General features: G+C 34.9%; 1 protein-coding gene across 5 annotated transcripts in view; it reads left to right on the top strand.

Moving 5' to 3' along the window:
- The window catches only part of LOC119070554 (fibroblast growth factor receptor homolog 1), a 40445-nt gene extending 30085 nt beyond the window's left edge, over positions 1-10360 (top strand). The window contains exons 3-14 of one of the 5 annotated variants that reach the window (XM_037174955.1): positions 3711-3834; positions 3909-4030; positions 4097-4204; positions 4269-4772; positions 5008-5415; positions 5485-5672; positions 8118-8247; positions 8413-9191; positions 9263-9292; positions 9352-9515; positions 9583-9720; positions 9802-10360. In XM_037174955.1, coding sequence (XP_037030850.1) covers positions 3711-3834; positions 3909-4030; positions 4097-4204; positions 4269-4772; positions 5008-5415; positions 5485-5672; positions 8118-8247; positions 8413-9191; positions 9263-9292; positions 9352-9515; positions 9583-9720; positions 9802-10018 — 2912 coding nt within the window. In that variant the 3' untranslated portion in view covers positions 10019-10360. Of the gene's footprint in view, positions 1-3710; positions 3835-3908; positions 4031-4096; positions 4205-4268; positions 4773-5007; positions 5416-5484; positions 5673-5878; positions 6052-8117; positions 8248-8412; positions 9192-9262; positions 9293-9351; positions 9516-9582; positions 9721-9801 lie in introns of all 5 variants that reach the window. The other 4 variants (XM_037174957.1, XM_037174956.1, XM_037174959.1 and 1 more) reach the window with 4 other exon arrangements.
- The last annotated feature ends 5665 nt before the right edge of the window (positions 10361-16025 follow it).

Here is a 16025-nt window from a genome sequence, read left to right as displayed (position 1 = left end):
TTACTCATCGTGATACGAGATATCAAATTATTTCACGTGTAAAGTATGGCGTTTTACTTTACGAGCGGAGGAAAGGGTCTTCACTAGTGAGGGAATGGCCACATTACCTCACGTAAAGTAAAAAAATCAAGCGCTTCTGCCTGGTTGACTTTACTGCCAAGGACTTACTAATTAAGAAATAAAGTAACTCATATACTGGACTGGTTTGCATTATGAAATAAGTACATAGGGGTAGAGAATGGTCACAAATCCACAATATTTAAAATTTAATTTGATAATTTGATGCGTGTCAGTCTGGAAGATAATTTCCATATTTTATGAAACTATCACCTTCGATTTAAATTACATTATGATATACACTGCGGTATAATGTAACGATTCTTTGCAAAAATTTAATTCGAAAAAGAGTTATGTCTGTTTCGTTTAATGTTTGTAAATAACCATCATATTTGGTTAACAAAGTAACAGATCATGCCGATTCAAGAAATTATAATATATTATATTGCATGACACATATATGTGGATACATATAACTGCAAATATACATATAACGCACGACTCATAAATTAGATCAGTTGAAAAATACAACAATGTTCAGAATAAGTGTTCACAACGTTGTTTGCAAGCTATAAATTAAAATGTATTATTTTTGTGATTTATATAAGAATTATATCGAAGAAATGTTATGTGTATTTCTTCTGCTTTTTTTTCTCTCTCTTAAAAAAAAGAGGCGTCGCGTCAACAACCCACTATTCAACGAAATTAACAAAAAAAAAACTGCGGCAATTATATTTAAAAAAAATTATTTATATGTCGTTGTTGTATAAAAAGAGTTTCAGTTCTCAAAGGAACCATTCTCAAAAAAAAAAAATTAATGACATTGTAACATAACATATTTCTCGTTTAAATGTAGCATTTATGAATATATACATATATATGTGAGTGTATCAGCTATTTTTTTCATATATATTTATGATACGCAATTGGCCACGATATTTTAAAAAAAATCTCTAATATTTATTACATTAATAACAATTAGACACACTGAATTTTCTACTAAGTAACAATATGTAATGTTTTACTATGAAAAATAGTTTCGGATATATAGTCAAGCACTTTGGTTAAAGATATTGTAACGCTTTTAAAATATGAAAAACAATTAGGTATTTATAACATTATAGTTTCATCCAGTTGAGACTTTTTTATATTTTCAAATTTTTAAATTCTTGGGAATGAGAACACCAATTTTGTGATCACAGTTTGTACTTCAATGTTCATTGATTTAAACCTACCAGAATAGAAACAGCAAATCATTCGTTTTAGACAACTGCGATAAAAATAAGCGATGCGATCTGGTTAATGCCTTCTTATGTTGTACAAAGAATGTTTAAACAAAGGAAGTAAAAGATTTTGTATCAAACATAGATAGAGGGGCAGATAATTGTAAATTTAGTTGAAAATGGATTTTCAAAAAGACAATACTCTAATGATTTTGACGATTTTCTTATGGTTTTCCAAGGATTGTCTGAAGTTTTTTTCACTGATTCTGAATGGATTTTCATTTTTTTTTCTTCTTATTTGATTTTTTCTCGAGCCTGTTAGAAGACTTTCCATAATTTTATGGATTTTTTATGAATTTGAGGATCGTAAAATTTTGAAGGATTTTTTTACTGACAAAGGATTTTCTATGAATGTTTCTCCTCGATGCTTCGCTGAAAAGCCTTCGTTTTGTAGCATACATTTGTGAATTTTTCTTGTCTTTTCGATAATATATTACAGAAAGGTCCGCAAATTTAGGCAAACTGCTAAAGTTTTCGGAGCGGGTCGAAAAACAAATAAATACATACCTTCGTCAGCACGCCACTGGAATGAAATCAAACTTAATTTCATTTTCATCGGATTGTTTTATTTAAACAATAAATCATGTTCAGTACATTATACCCACAGCCGTAGATCGACTTCAAATCGGCAAGGTCAGCCATACTGCTGGTTACAACAAAAACTTCTTACAGCAATTTATCAAGATAATGAAAATAAAGATGCTCCGAGTTATAATGCGATTTGTTTATTTATTTATGAAAACATCGAAACTAAATCTAGTCTTGTGCGACTTCAATAACGAAATTGTGAGCGCACCAATAAAAGCTCTCTGGTCCATTAACAAACAAACCAAATTGGAATAAAATAGAAACGTTCTGTCTCAAAATAACCATGAATTTGGTGTAAATCTATTAAAAATTAACCACAGAAGCTATAAAATCTAAATTTAAAACGAAAATCAAATCACATTGTATGATGGTTGTTATGTGTAACTCTTTGCCTTTAATAAAGTTCCATTTTTAATGTAACCGACGACATCGACGAGTACTTTTTATGACAATTTCGAGTCACAGAAAATTAAAACCACCGAAATATAACAACAAACTTTATTGATTTTCGTTTTATTTTGGTATTTCCTCATTAAAAAACAATGTCTTTTCCTTTTCGTGTTGGTGAAGTGTGAGCATAACAATATTTTAAAAGACACCACACTGCATCCACTACGTATTATAAGTACATAAATGTGAGACTTTAATCGGTTAATATTTCAATTTTTTTTCTGTTCATATAAGTGGCATTTGAATCATTTTCATTTTCAATAATAAAATTCAATGAGAAGTCTTTCTTTAATTAACAATAATTTATATTCCACAAATTGCTACATTTTAACGATGTTGTTGTACTCAAACAAATTATTTGATTGATCGTTTCCCATTCGATTTATTGAGATCCGTAAAAAAAATAATATGAGAAGATATATCGGATGCGTTCCATCTCCCGTATATTGTTAGGAACATTCATTTTTGAATTGTCGTAACTAAATCAACCCTTGCAGCAAGGACTTGTCATAATATTTTCACCATCGTGTGTTCAAATAAATAGGGAAACTGTTAAGTTATGACTATCGTTTATGTACGTTTGATGATGAGAGGGAATAGCGTGGTTGATCAACGAGACAATAACACAAGTATATTTATATTAGATGCTGCTCAAGTAATTCATTACAAGTAACAATTTTGGGATAAAACAAACAAGTTTAACTGACAAGTGTGTTTTTGAGCAACAATTTTCGGTAACAGTCTTTTCTCCTTCGGCTTGAACAATGGACATACAACCATGCTTGTCGAAAAAGAGTTACCGAAGCAAGCTGCTTAAAAAATGCACGAGTGAGTTTGCGAGTGTATCGCAAAGTTGTTACCGAACTAATGATTTACGTTGCAGCATCCAATGTACAGTGTCTATTTTTGGAAAATGATTTGCTAAATTTACTAGCCGTTTTTCAAAATACACGTAAAATGAATTAAACGAACCGAAAATATTCTTCATATAAGCGGTCATTTTCGCAGGGGGCAAACTGCTAAGTAATGATCAATTTTCTCATGGGTAACTCAATAAAATCATTTTTTTTTAACAGAAATGTATGTTGAAACTGTGTAATATGTTACCTTCAATATAAGGCAAAGAGCGATTCATCTATGTTAGAACCATTTTTACGTTTAAAAACAAATATTATAGAAAATTGTGTCCCACCTGAATCTAATAAAAATCTTATCTATCCAGTAAGTCTATAAAGACTATAAAAACTATGAAGTCATCAATACCTCAATATAATAAATGTCGTGTAAAGTCCCTCTGAAGAGAAAGTCTAATTTTATTTTTTCCTATTGCAGAAAACGACAACACCATAAGGAGAACCGTGCCATTATTTGCGGAAGTTGTATTGAGATGTAATTACGAAAGTGTAATTTGGTTAAAAAATGGGGAAGAAATTCCGAATACAGAAAATTTAAAAATGTAAGTCCCCGACATCGTACTATTCAACCAGTTATCTATATGCCTCCCATATTTTTGCTCTTTTTTATAAATAGGTTACGTTTCGACAAGATTAGAAAAGGTGACAGTGGACTGTACTCCTGCCAATCCGAACATGGCAAATGGTCAAATATTACTTTGACCGTGACACCAACTGGAGAAAAGAAAAAGTTGAATAGTAAGTGTCCGTGGGAAAGCTTTTGTTAATTGTTCTAAGATGTAAAGTTGGAAAATATTATCGTAGACAAAGCAGTTGCCATCAAAGACGAGGAAAAACTTCAAAATGACGATTTTGGAAATAACATGGAAATCCAATCCCAAGTCGTTGGAAGTTCGTCGCCAATGCTGAAAGGTAAGATGTGCTGAAGAATTCGATGGAAGAACAGGCGATTGATTTTTCAACGTTTGTTTTGTAGCTTTATCGGAAAGAGCAAATTCATCTAGGGTAAATGACGAGAAGTTCCGAGTCAATATGGCATCAGCTAGGCCAGCTTTACTAAGCCGAAGAAAAATGGACGACACCGACAATAACAGTGACGAACAAAACGATAAAAATGAGCCACAGTTGACCGACAACGTCGACAACGAAGTGAACGACGACACTGAAGATTATGTGGAAGAGCCGTATGAAGAGGAAGATGGCCCACCAAGATTTATCAATCCCGAACGCTTTACCAGACTTTATGCAAAACTGTCCGGTAATATGATTCGAATGAAATGCCCTGCAACGGGGACACCCATGCCGAACATCACATGGACGAAAGACAGTCAACCGATTGTACGAAATATGGGCGTGCTAAGTGTAGGGAAATGGAGCATTGTACTGGAAGATTTGGTTCCAAAAGATTCCGGCAATTACACTTGCACCGTCTGCAACTATAAGGGTTGTATCAACTTCACGATGGTGCTGAATGTTAAAGGTAAATTTATTTTGATTCGGCTGTTTTGTTTCCCATTCTGATTTAGTCCGATAAATACTGCAATAACACGCTAGAAGTGCAATGTTTTACTACACTTTACAGTTCACTTATTACGAACATGCACAAATAAACAGTCAAGGCTTCAACTGATCAATAATTTTACATAAAACAGATTAAGCAAGACAAAAGTGGTTGTTCTTCTTCTTCAACTTCTTTTCCAACGTTTGTTTTCTAGCTTTATCGGAAAGAGCGAATTCATCTAGGACAAATGCCAAAAATGAGCCACAGTTGACCGACAACGTCGACCACGAAGTGAACGAAGACACTGATGATTATGTGGAAGAACCGAATGAAGAGGAAGATGGCCCACCAAGATTTATCAATCCCGAACGCTTTGCCCGACTTCATGCAAAACCGTCCGGTAATATGATTCGCATGAAATGTCCTGCAGAGGGAACGCCCATGCCAAACATCACATGGACGAAAGACAACCAACCGATCGTGCGAAATATGGGCGTGGTGAGCCTACGGAAATGGAGCATTGTGCTGGAAGAATTGGTTCCGAAAGATTCCGGCAATTACACTTGCACCGTCTGCAACTATAAAGGTTGTATCAATTTCACGATGGTACTGAATGTTAAAGGTAAATTATTTATTTTGATTCGGCTGTTTTGTTTCCCATTCAAAAAATTTCCCGGTTTCACCCATTCAGATAGATATCCCTTTCCGCCGTATATATTGAACGGATATCCGAAAAATGTAACGGCAGTTAAAAATTCTACCGTTTGGTTCGAATGTCCAATATTGAGTGATATGGAACCGCATTTTTCGTGGGCTAAAGTAAATGCTCTAACAAATGACACAAATGGAACTATTTTTCCGAATAGCACCATTTTGAAGGTATTGTCTGAAAGTAAATTATAAAACGAAATTTTGGTGATGGTAATTTACGCCACGTTAGAAACTTTATTCTATCTTCAATGGTGATTGTCTTTAATAAATAAATTGTTTCGGTTCGTCGACTCCCTTCCCGATCCCTATACTCTCCATTATTTGAAGCAAACCACTAAACCATTTTTCCATCACTTGTTTATCATAATTTTCAGATAGAGTTAATCACAAGCCAATAATAACGAAACCTCCACAAAATCAAACTGTACTAGTCGGTGCATCGGTTACATTCCAATGTATTGTATTGTCTGATCTTGTGTCACACCTACAGTGGCCTCGACACTCTTGTAATCCTAAGTGTGTAGAGAAGAACGATAAGATGTTTAAGGTGACGGTCTACTATAAAATACTGCATGATGGACTGCACTATGTATACATAAAATTAACGAAATTTTTGTTTGTTTTCTTTGCGTTTATTTTACTAACCTTTCATGATAAATCAATCGCAATTTTATTTCATTAATAAGACGGAAGTATTGCAAATAACTTCAAACAAACTAACCACAAACTAATCGCATGAGTTTTAGATCCGTTTACTACTATTTTCGTTTGGATTTTATTTTATATCACGGCAAAGCAGCTCTTTGCTGCTTTGATCGTAGCAGTGGAATCACTAAAGTGTTGAATAAAGACGTAAACTAATTGGATTTGAGAAATTGGGCGTTGAATCTGCGCTTTCGTTTGTTTATTAACCTCGGATCAACAAAATTCACACGAAAACTCTACTTTTCATCTTTTTATCATATAGTCATGTAAAATTCTGTTAAAATCCCTTCAAATCGACATTCCGCATCCGTAAATTGTGCATGTCGAAGATGTCGTCGGTGCATATATTTTGTATGCTTGCTAAGAGGACCGAAAGTAAAGCTGTCAATTCGCGGGGCGAAAGCTTTCGCTATCGCCCCTTGAATTGACATTTCTTTACTTTCGGTCCTCTTGCAAGCATACAAAACTTAATACGTAACTCTTTCGGCCTACTCAATCGATACGTAAATAACTAATACATTGTAGAAGGACCCATCCGTGGCCTAAAGACACAGAAATAAAATCTTCCTTTGCATCACAGCATACATCTGTGTGTCAGTAATTTTCCATATGGACAAAAAAGGCAATTGAGCCCTTAGCCCTTGGCGCCGAAAGTCTAAATACACTGTGAGTATTGTGTGCCTTGACTTACACCAAGAATACTTGACTCCTGGGTTCCTGGGTCTCGCGCCGCGTCATTCACAGTAATTAACATTTTGACACATTTTGTATAAGGAAGATGTCACTTTGTGAATTATTGTGAATGACGCAGCGCGAGATTTGATTTCATCGGCCTCCTGATAAATACTTAAATTCAGAAACGGTACATGTCACATTAGCGAATTATAAGAAAAATGAAATTTCGTTGATTGTAACCGGCTCAAATAAGCAGTCGATGTCAATAAAAGTTTTTTTCCAAAGCTTTTAATGAAAACCATCGTAAACTTATTCGAAGCGTAGGTTAACGAATGAAATTTAATTTTTCATATAATTCGCTAATGTGACATGTTCCCATATTCCGTTTATAAATATAAAGCGAAGACGTGAAATGAAATTTTGACAGAAAACGTATGTCACGTTTTTTTGCTAGCAGTGAACTCATGCTAAGTCTGAATTCACAGTCGTCCGTTTTGCCTCCGTTTAGCTCTTCCTTTACGTGACATTTTAATTGTTTCGATGATTGTTTGATAGTTTGCATTGTTTTAATTCAAACTGGCAAGCGGCTGGAAAACGGACGGCTGTGAGGCCACCTTAAATATTCAAATATTTTCTATGCTAATGCTAGGAGCCTTTGATTCATAGGAATTATTATTCGAAAATTTGATTTAGGAATTGATTTGTTGTCATTTTCGTGGGATGACGAAGTGCTTAATCGTATAGGTCGAAATAGAGAATTTCATTCACACTCCCCAAATATTCCGTTTATATTTTTTTTCTATTTGATGACAATTTTGTTGACTTTATCTATCTAAAGAAATACGTCTTGACCGTTAATTCCAATGTAAATCGTTTGATAGCTTTACTACTTCCCGGAAAATTTGAAAATTAATTGAGAAAATAATCGAAACTGTAAAATTTTACAGATGGAATCACTGTAATGTCTGATTTTTCGAACTATAATTAGAAAACTCTCTTCGCTTTATTTGCTTTCTGGAAAAACTTACATTTGGTAGTGCGCACATTTTTAACGACAACATTAATGATCCTCATTGCCAACATTTTATAGTAAAATTGTCTTGCTCTCAAAATGAAACTAACAACTCAATTTGAATGAAACTAATAAAAACAATTCAATGGTCCACTTGTGGACTTTGCATTCTGAAACAAATTACCTAGAGTACTCATGCTGAAATTATCGAAATATTCTAGCCGGACGAGGAAGAGAAAGATAAATTGAAACTTGAAAATGTAACACACGCTGACGAAGGATGGTACACATGCGTTGCGTCTAATAGTTTAGGAACGACTGCAGCTAAAGCTTATCTGCATGTCGTTGATGGTGAGACTCGTAAAATTAGAAGTAACTATTTTCAGGAAAACTTTTTCCCGCATTTTCTCTAAAATTTTCCAATTTTTTTTCCACAAAATGTATTTTGGGAAAACGTTCTCCTAAAAATAGTTTTGTTTTAATCTAATTTTATTTCCTTCTGTTTTCCACAAACAGAATTGGAACGCGATCCGATATTAGCTCCGGTTAACTCCAGTCCCGTATTTACAATCGCAGTGATTGTGATACTGGGTACGTTCATTATCGTAACTGTCAGCATAATGGTCATTCAATTCCGGAAAATTAAACATGAAAAATTGATGAAACATCGAGCAATGGAAACCGTTCATCAATGGACGAAGAAAATTATCATTGTTAAGCCGATGACAGACAGCACAAATCCGCAAGTTATGCAAATCCCAATCGTCAAAATTGAAAAGCAACGAACCACAATGATCCAGTCGTCGCAGAACAGCGACCAGAATCCATTCAGCGAATATGAGTTTCCATTGGACTCGAATTGGGAATTTCCCCGGAATAACCTTTCGCTGGGCTCGACACTGGGCGAAGGCGCGTATGGACGCGTTGTAATGGCCGAGGCGAACGGTTTAATGAAGAATCCGAGCAGTTCAATTGTTGCCGTTAAAATGGTAAAAGACGAACATACCGATGTCGAAATGGCAAGCTTGGTCCGTGAAATGGAAGTGATGAAAATGATCGGCAAACACATTAATATCATCAATTTACTGGGGTGTTGTAGTCAAGACGGGCCATTGTACGTCATCGTTGAATATGCTCCGTACGGAAATTTGAAAGATTTTTTGAAGAACAATACACCAACATCGGACGATGTTGGACGGATTAATGACGAAGAATGCAAACCAGTTTTACAGAAAGATCTGGTCTCTTTTGCTTTTCAAGTGGCCAGAGGAATGGAATATTTAGCATCGAGAAGAGTGAGTAGTAAAATTGGTTTTTCGTTAAACGAATTGGAGAGAATATGTATTTTTCTGTTTTCTAATTTCAGTGCATTCACAGGGACTTAGCCGCAAGAAATGTAAGTTTCGTGTTCGAATTTCTGTTGAGTTTCGTCCTAAATTTAATTTATCCTAAAAGGTGCTAGTTAGTGATGACTATGTGCTGAAAATCGCCGATTTTGGTTTAGCCCGTGACATTCAAGAATCTGAGTACTATCGCAAAAATACAAGTGGCCGACTGCCCATCAAATGGATGGCACCAGAATCGTTACGGGACAAGTTCTACGATACCCAAAGTGATGTGTAAGTGATCTTATTTCAATGATACGCTCCATTTCGGACTTATTTAATTGATTTAAATTTGAACCAGATGGTCGTACGGTGTCCTATTATGGGAAATTATGACTTACGGCGACCAGCCATATGCAAAAGTTTACTCAGAGCATGTGTTGGATTTCCTTCGGGTAGGCAATCGAATGGAAAAACCACAAAGATGTTCGTTGAACATGTAAGTGTAAAATGATTGAAACGCTCACAGTCGTTTTTCTTTCGCCACTGACACCCTTTTGTTCTCTCTTTCGATGATCAGTTACATGTTGATGCGACAATGCTGGAATTGGAATCCGCACGAACGGCCAACGTTTACAGAAATTGTGGAGAATTTAGATAAGATTTTGGGAGCCACAGCCAATGAAGAATACTTGGACTTGGGTGTTCCGCTATTGCAGACACCTCCATCCAGTGACGATGATGATTCGGATACGGAAACATTACGAGAACAGTCTTTACTTAGGTATCCCTATTAGAATTACAGAAAAGAAGAGAGAGAGAGAGATGGAGAGTCGTTTTTTTCAAGCATTTTTCTTACATTTCTCTTAAACTATTATGGTGCCCTCTGAAAGAATTTTCTTTTCATTGTTTTTATCAGTATTTTTATTATGGTTTTCATTTTCATATTGAAAATGGAATTTTATTTTACTTAATAATATTTTTATAGTCGGATGATGAGCATTGAAAAACGTTTCATGAACGGATTTGCGTATGAACAAAGACTGGTCATCGAAATTCATTTTTTTTTATTGTCTAATTCAAAATGGCAGTTGAAATGTGGAATTTTACGTGATCAGACGCAGAAATAATAAAATAAAAACTAAAAATTACAAACCTACCGAACGCTTGGGTCATCTCTTTATGGACTGTTTGTGAGGACATACATAGTACGAGGTCGTTTTTGATAGCCATTTAAGTGATAAAAAGTTGAAAACTCGAATTATCGTGTGAATTTTGCGGTTCCAAGGCGAAACCGATGTGAATCAACTTACAAAAATGTGAATTTTTGCTGTTATCTCGAGTCATGTAAAAGATTTTGCGTGCTTGCGAGTCGAAAATCGATCTTCATTTAATGAACTTTCGACAGCACTAACATGTGAAATACATTACAAAACTCGGGATAAGCTCGGATTCGCCTCGGATCAACAACATTCACGCGAAAACTTGCGATTTTAACTTTTTTTTCTCCTCACAATAACGGTTCTATGGTGGGCGCATCGAAAGTATTGCTTCAAGCAGAGCCTGTAATTGTGAAAACGTTGTCGCAAACTCATGTATTTTCGCTAATTTTCATAAATTTTCTCGATTTTTTTTTTTGAAAATTCATGAGATCGTTTTCACGATTACAGGCTCTGGCTTCAAAGGGAGAAAGTATTTTTGGCGTCTTTTTAATTTAAGTGTAAAATCTTTCCTTATAGAATCCTTGTAGAATTGTTGGTTCATGAAAAATAGGTTCCAGATTTCACGGAAACTTTTAAGCGATAAGTTCTTAAAAACAATTCGGATTACCGTTTAGGAAAAACTCGTACAGTCGGCGACTTTAAAATAAGTGACACATTTTGTTTTAGCTGTACTTCAGCTGATCCACTCATACAATCAAAAGTGTTCTTACGTCAGTGAACATTTTCCCTCTATATCCAATCCACTAAAGAGATGACCTAGATAATTCGAGAGTGTTTGTTGAAAGTAATTTGTATTCAAAGTTTGGTTGAAAACGTTCGTTGATACTCCTCGAAAGGTGAAATTTCGAAGAAAAAAAAATTGATAAATTGGATCGAGTGTGAATGAGATTTATGTGCTCGATGTTCGCGGTTCTGCTCCGTAAATAATGTCAAAGTAAAACATTATTTAGTTTAATGGAGTTTTATAAGTAAATATTTATTTAAAATGTAAATAATTTCTTTTGTGTAGAACAATATTTGTAAATATTTTAATATGAAATCGTCTCTGTAAAACCAACTTTTAATTCAAAAGAAAATAAAGAATCTTAGTGACAAGATTTTCGTTTTTATTTAATTCAAATTAACAAAGCACTTAAAATGAGTAGCACAGAATGGTTACATGTATACTAAGCAACACAGACCGTGCATTGTCCTCGATCAATCTATAATCTAAAAGCATGCTATAAAGTATCACGAACCCACAGTCCTCCCGTCTCCGACGATATTAAATCCTCTACAAGTACAACTTACGAGTCGAGTGTATAAAACCATTTGGAAGTTTCTATAGAAGTTCCAAATACCTAGACGACTTAAAAAATCAATAGAAACAGTGACGGAACGGCGCTTTTGTTTTAGAAAAAAAACCTGATGATTGATTCTCCGGCAGTTGTAAGAAGCAAACATCCAAAAATAATCGGCATTTTTAACACGTATTGGTTCCTTTAAAACTGAAAAAATTAAAATTTTCATCTCTTTGATTTTCAAGGACACCAGGGCTCGAAAATCAAACTCAACTCAATTTTTCTGACATCAAATCGAGCTCGATGTTCAAAATTGTGAACTTGATATTCAAATCAACTTGATTTTGTCGGTCCACTTCAACCTGATCATCAAATTTAAGGTTTGAACATCAAACCCGAAAAATGATGATCAAATTCGAGTATCTCTTGATCAATACTGAAAGTTGAACATCAATTTGTCCTATTTATTACCAGTCTCGTACGTTTTTGTGATAAAAATGAAAACTCAACGTTGGTCTTGAAAATTCCAATTGTGTGCGAGCGACACTTCATAGATACTATTCGCTTTGCCCGCGAATAGCTAAGCGATTACCTGCACTTTTGCTTGAAGTGCGTTGAGGTTCATATCATTTTGTACACAAAAAGTCAGTTTTGTACACAAAACTTACATTTTGTACACACATAAAACGCATTTTGTACACAAAAAAAATGATTTTGTACACAAAAAAAATGATTTTGTACACAAAATGTTCATTTTGTACACAAATAAAAAGATTTTGTACACAAACATAACTGATTTTGTACACGGAAACCATAACATTGTACACACAAAATATTATTCATACACAAAATTGTTTATCTTTTTAAGCTTCGTGCAATTTTTTGAATTAACTTTGCGCGATCTCAGCTCATAAGTTATCAAGTGTGACAAAAAAAAGAAGCTTTATCTCAATGAACCGATTAATATGTCAAAAGTTTGTTATCATTTACTGCATTTACTCCTCTCACCTCTGACATTGCTGTAGGATGTTGTATTTTCTTTGTGCGGGGGCTCCGCCCCCAAACCCCCGCGCCTGCGGCTTTTCTTTACGCCCTGCAGGCTGCCGTACGTTCATGGGGCTCTGCCCCAAACCCCAAAACTGACTTTTTGTGTACAAAAAGAAATAAACCGTGCGTTGAATGAACAGACATGAAATCAACTCAAATTAAGATGCACCGGTACTTTGCCGAAAAGCATACATTATGGCGATTTTTAAATATAGGATTTTAGTTTACTTTTGATGATATCTTTCCATCAGAATCCTTTTTCAAAAATTTCCGACCGCAATTCCGACCACGAATGTGTTAGCTTTCAACAGAAAATAGTTTTGGTTGTAGTCGTTTGACCAGCTCAGAGAACAATGAGCAGTTTATGAAAATTTCATTAAACTGCTCACTTTTCTCAGAGCTGATCAAACGATTACAACCAAAACTAATTTTTATTTAAAGCTAACAGATTCGTGGTCGAAATTGCGGTCGTACATTTTTTAAAAAGGATTCTGATGAAAAGATATTAACAAAAATGAAATACGAAACACGCAAATGTAGGCTACAATTTTAGCTAAGTGCCGGTGCTTCTTAATGGAAATCAAATTACTGACCTGATTTAGAAAATCATAAAGTTTGATCATCAAAAATTACGCATTGATTATCAAGACATCAAATTGACATAAAAATCAATTTTGATCATCAAAATAAGGAATTCATCAATCCACTTTTTTGATTATCAACTTTTGAACATCAAACCTTTTTTGGCGAACATCAGCCATTTTCAAAATCAAATCATAATTTTTCGAACCCTGAGATGCCATATGGGGGAAAAAAATTTCCCAAATTTTCCCTTCTTTCCACAGTTTTTTCGAGGCAAGTGAAGGCAAAAGGTGGGGGAACATAGAAAAGACCATAAGAAGAATGTTTGAGGTGTTTCAATGCAAGCTGCAACGTCCTGAGGATTTTCCCTCAAAGGAAAAATGGACACCAGAACCCAAAAAACGAAAAAAAAAACTTGATTTTTCGAAAGTCGAAAGTTTTTCGAATTAGGTACATAAAGGGGTCGCAAAGTGACATACTGATGTGAAATATAGATTTATGATAGTGGAAATAGCGGTTTTGAACACCGTATGGCATATGTGGCTTCAATATTCGCTTCACAGAAATTCATCAAAGTTACCTCTACATCGAAAACTTTGAGCTCAGGGGAGCATATGGAGCGGAAATTTTGGGGTCCCTATCCAAAAATGCTCAGAATTTCAATCTGTATCGATGGTGCAATTTTCACGCCTTTATCATCAAATGCACAATAAAATCAGTTTGGACCTCCACGTGACGACGGTGTTTTGATTCTTCTATAGATACGAAGTGCAACGTATCCATATTTGTTGAAGATGTTTATCTTTTGTGGTGGCCTAACCACAGATCGCCACGAGTCTGCAAGGATATTGATGAATTGGAATTTCATTTCGATTATGATTCGCTATACCCTATACTTGTGAGTGTGCAAATGGATCGTAATAAACGGGAGATAATAAAATCAAAAAGGCAGATAGAAAAATCAAAAAGGCAGATAAAAAAATAAAAAAGGCAGATAAAAACAGAGAATTTAGCAGACAAATAATTTAGAAAGGCAGATAAAAACGCATAAAAACGGAGAAGAAAACGTAGAATTTTGGAGATACGTATCTCCATTTTTGATTTATTTATCTGCAATTTTATTTATTTTTAACTGCATTTTTTTGAATTATTTATCTCTGCTTTTAAATTAATTATCTCCACTTTCCATCTGCCTTTAGTGAATTAATTATCTGCCTTTTTATTTAAAATTAACTCCAATAACTCTAATTTAATATTTCCCAAATTGATTTTTTTATCTCCAAAATTTAATTTTTTATCTGCAATTTTGTATTATGTCAGTAACGAGAACAAAGTTCTAAAAAAAACACTCCGACGCAGTGGCGGATTACCATATGGGCAATTCGGGACTTTGCCCAGGGCGCTGGAAATTTGGGGCGCTCAGTGTCGATAAGAAAGACTCATTTTCAGTGAAAATTTTCCTTTAACACACAAAATGTAATATATAGAATAATGATTTTCACTCAGTTGTTTCATTTAGAGCTATAGGTTCTAACCTTATTGAGGGTATAATTTCAAAATTTTCGCCTGCGGCGCTTCACTCTCATATGAGATATGGGAAGTACGGTCACTAGGTCCCGCGATGGTGATTGTTGTAGTTTTAAGTTACACACATCACGGATGGCGACCCGGCGCTGTTCTTTACAAAAAAGATGCAATGTAGTGTCAAAGTAATGAACAAGAAGGGCAACAAGAGGATCCAAGTGAAGTCATTCCTCTGTTACTGATTTTTGAACGTTAAATCGCTCAACGGGGAGACCACAGGATCCTATTGGAATGTGCAAAATCATTGCGCAGGGCCTATTAAGTTGAATTAAATTCAATTCTACTTAAGGCCGTGCGCAAGCGACATAGACATAGACTTTATCGATAGCAGCATGATTTTATTTAAACAAATTGGAAATTTGAGTAAAAAAATTTGCCTCGCTTCGCTCGCCAACAGTAGTTTTGTTTCATCTTATGAAAATAATGCCTATGGAGAAGGAAGTTTTGCGATGAATATTGAAAATTGAAGGCGCAGAATTTTCAATGCCCGGGGCGCTGAAAACCTTAACCCGCCACTGCTCCGACGTTTGAGATGGTCAGGCAGCTGATGCCGTTTCAGAGAATGGAGTTAGCTGAGTGTGCCCTCGAGTCAATTCAAACTTTAAAGTTATGGGATCTCGAGACCTCGATGGTATCTTCTGGTCGGCCATTACAAGCCGTTTTTATAATCGTTACGTGGTGTATTGTTCAGTCGGGTTTCTGAAGTTGTTTTTTGGAATCGACCTCGTAGAAGTCAATCGAATGACTTTTAGAGGTTTTTCATAATAGGTTATGATTTTAGATGATCAAACTCAATTTCATTGAATTTTCTTTTTTCATTTTCCAGTTCTATCAGGACATTGTTACTGATGGTTTCAGTAACGTCTAGTAAATGGAGTTTGTAAAAACTTCCCATCACGGCTGCAAAGCTACTGCAGTGAACTTTGCAGTCTTTTCTATCAATCCCAATCAAATTGTCATTTTGTGGCTAATTCCTTTAACTATTTGACAATGTAACTTTTTACCAACTGAAAATTACCAACGAAAACTTATCAGTCTGTAAAAGGGAAAATTCACTCGATAATACTGCATTTCGTACCTAGGAATCA

The sequence above is a fragment of the Bradysia coprophila genome (genome assembly GCF_014529535.1).
Source record: "Bradysia coprophila strain Holo2 chromosome X unlocalized genomic scaffold, BU_Bcop_v1 contig_98, whole genome shotgun sequence".
Classification (NCBI taxonomy): domain Eukaryota; kingdom Metazoa; phylum Arthropoda; class Insecta; order Diptera; family Sciaridae; genus Bradysia; species Bradysia coprophila.
This window is presented reverse-complemented; position numbering and strand designations above follow the sequence as displayed.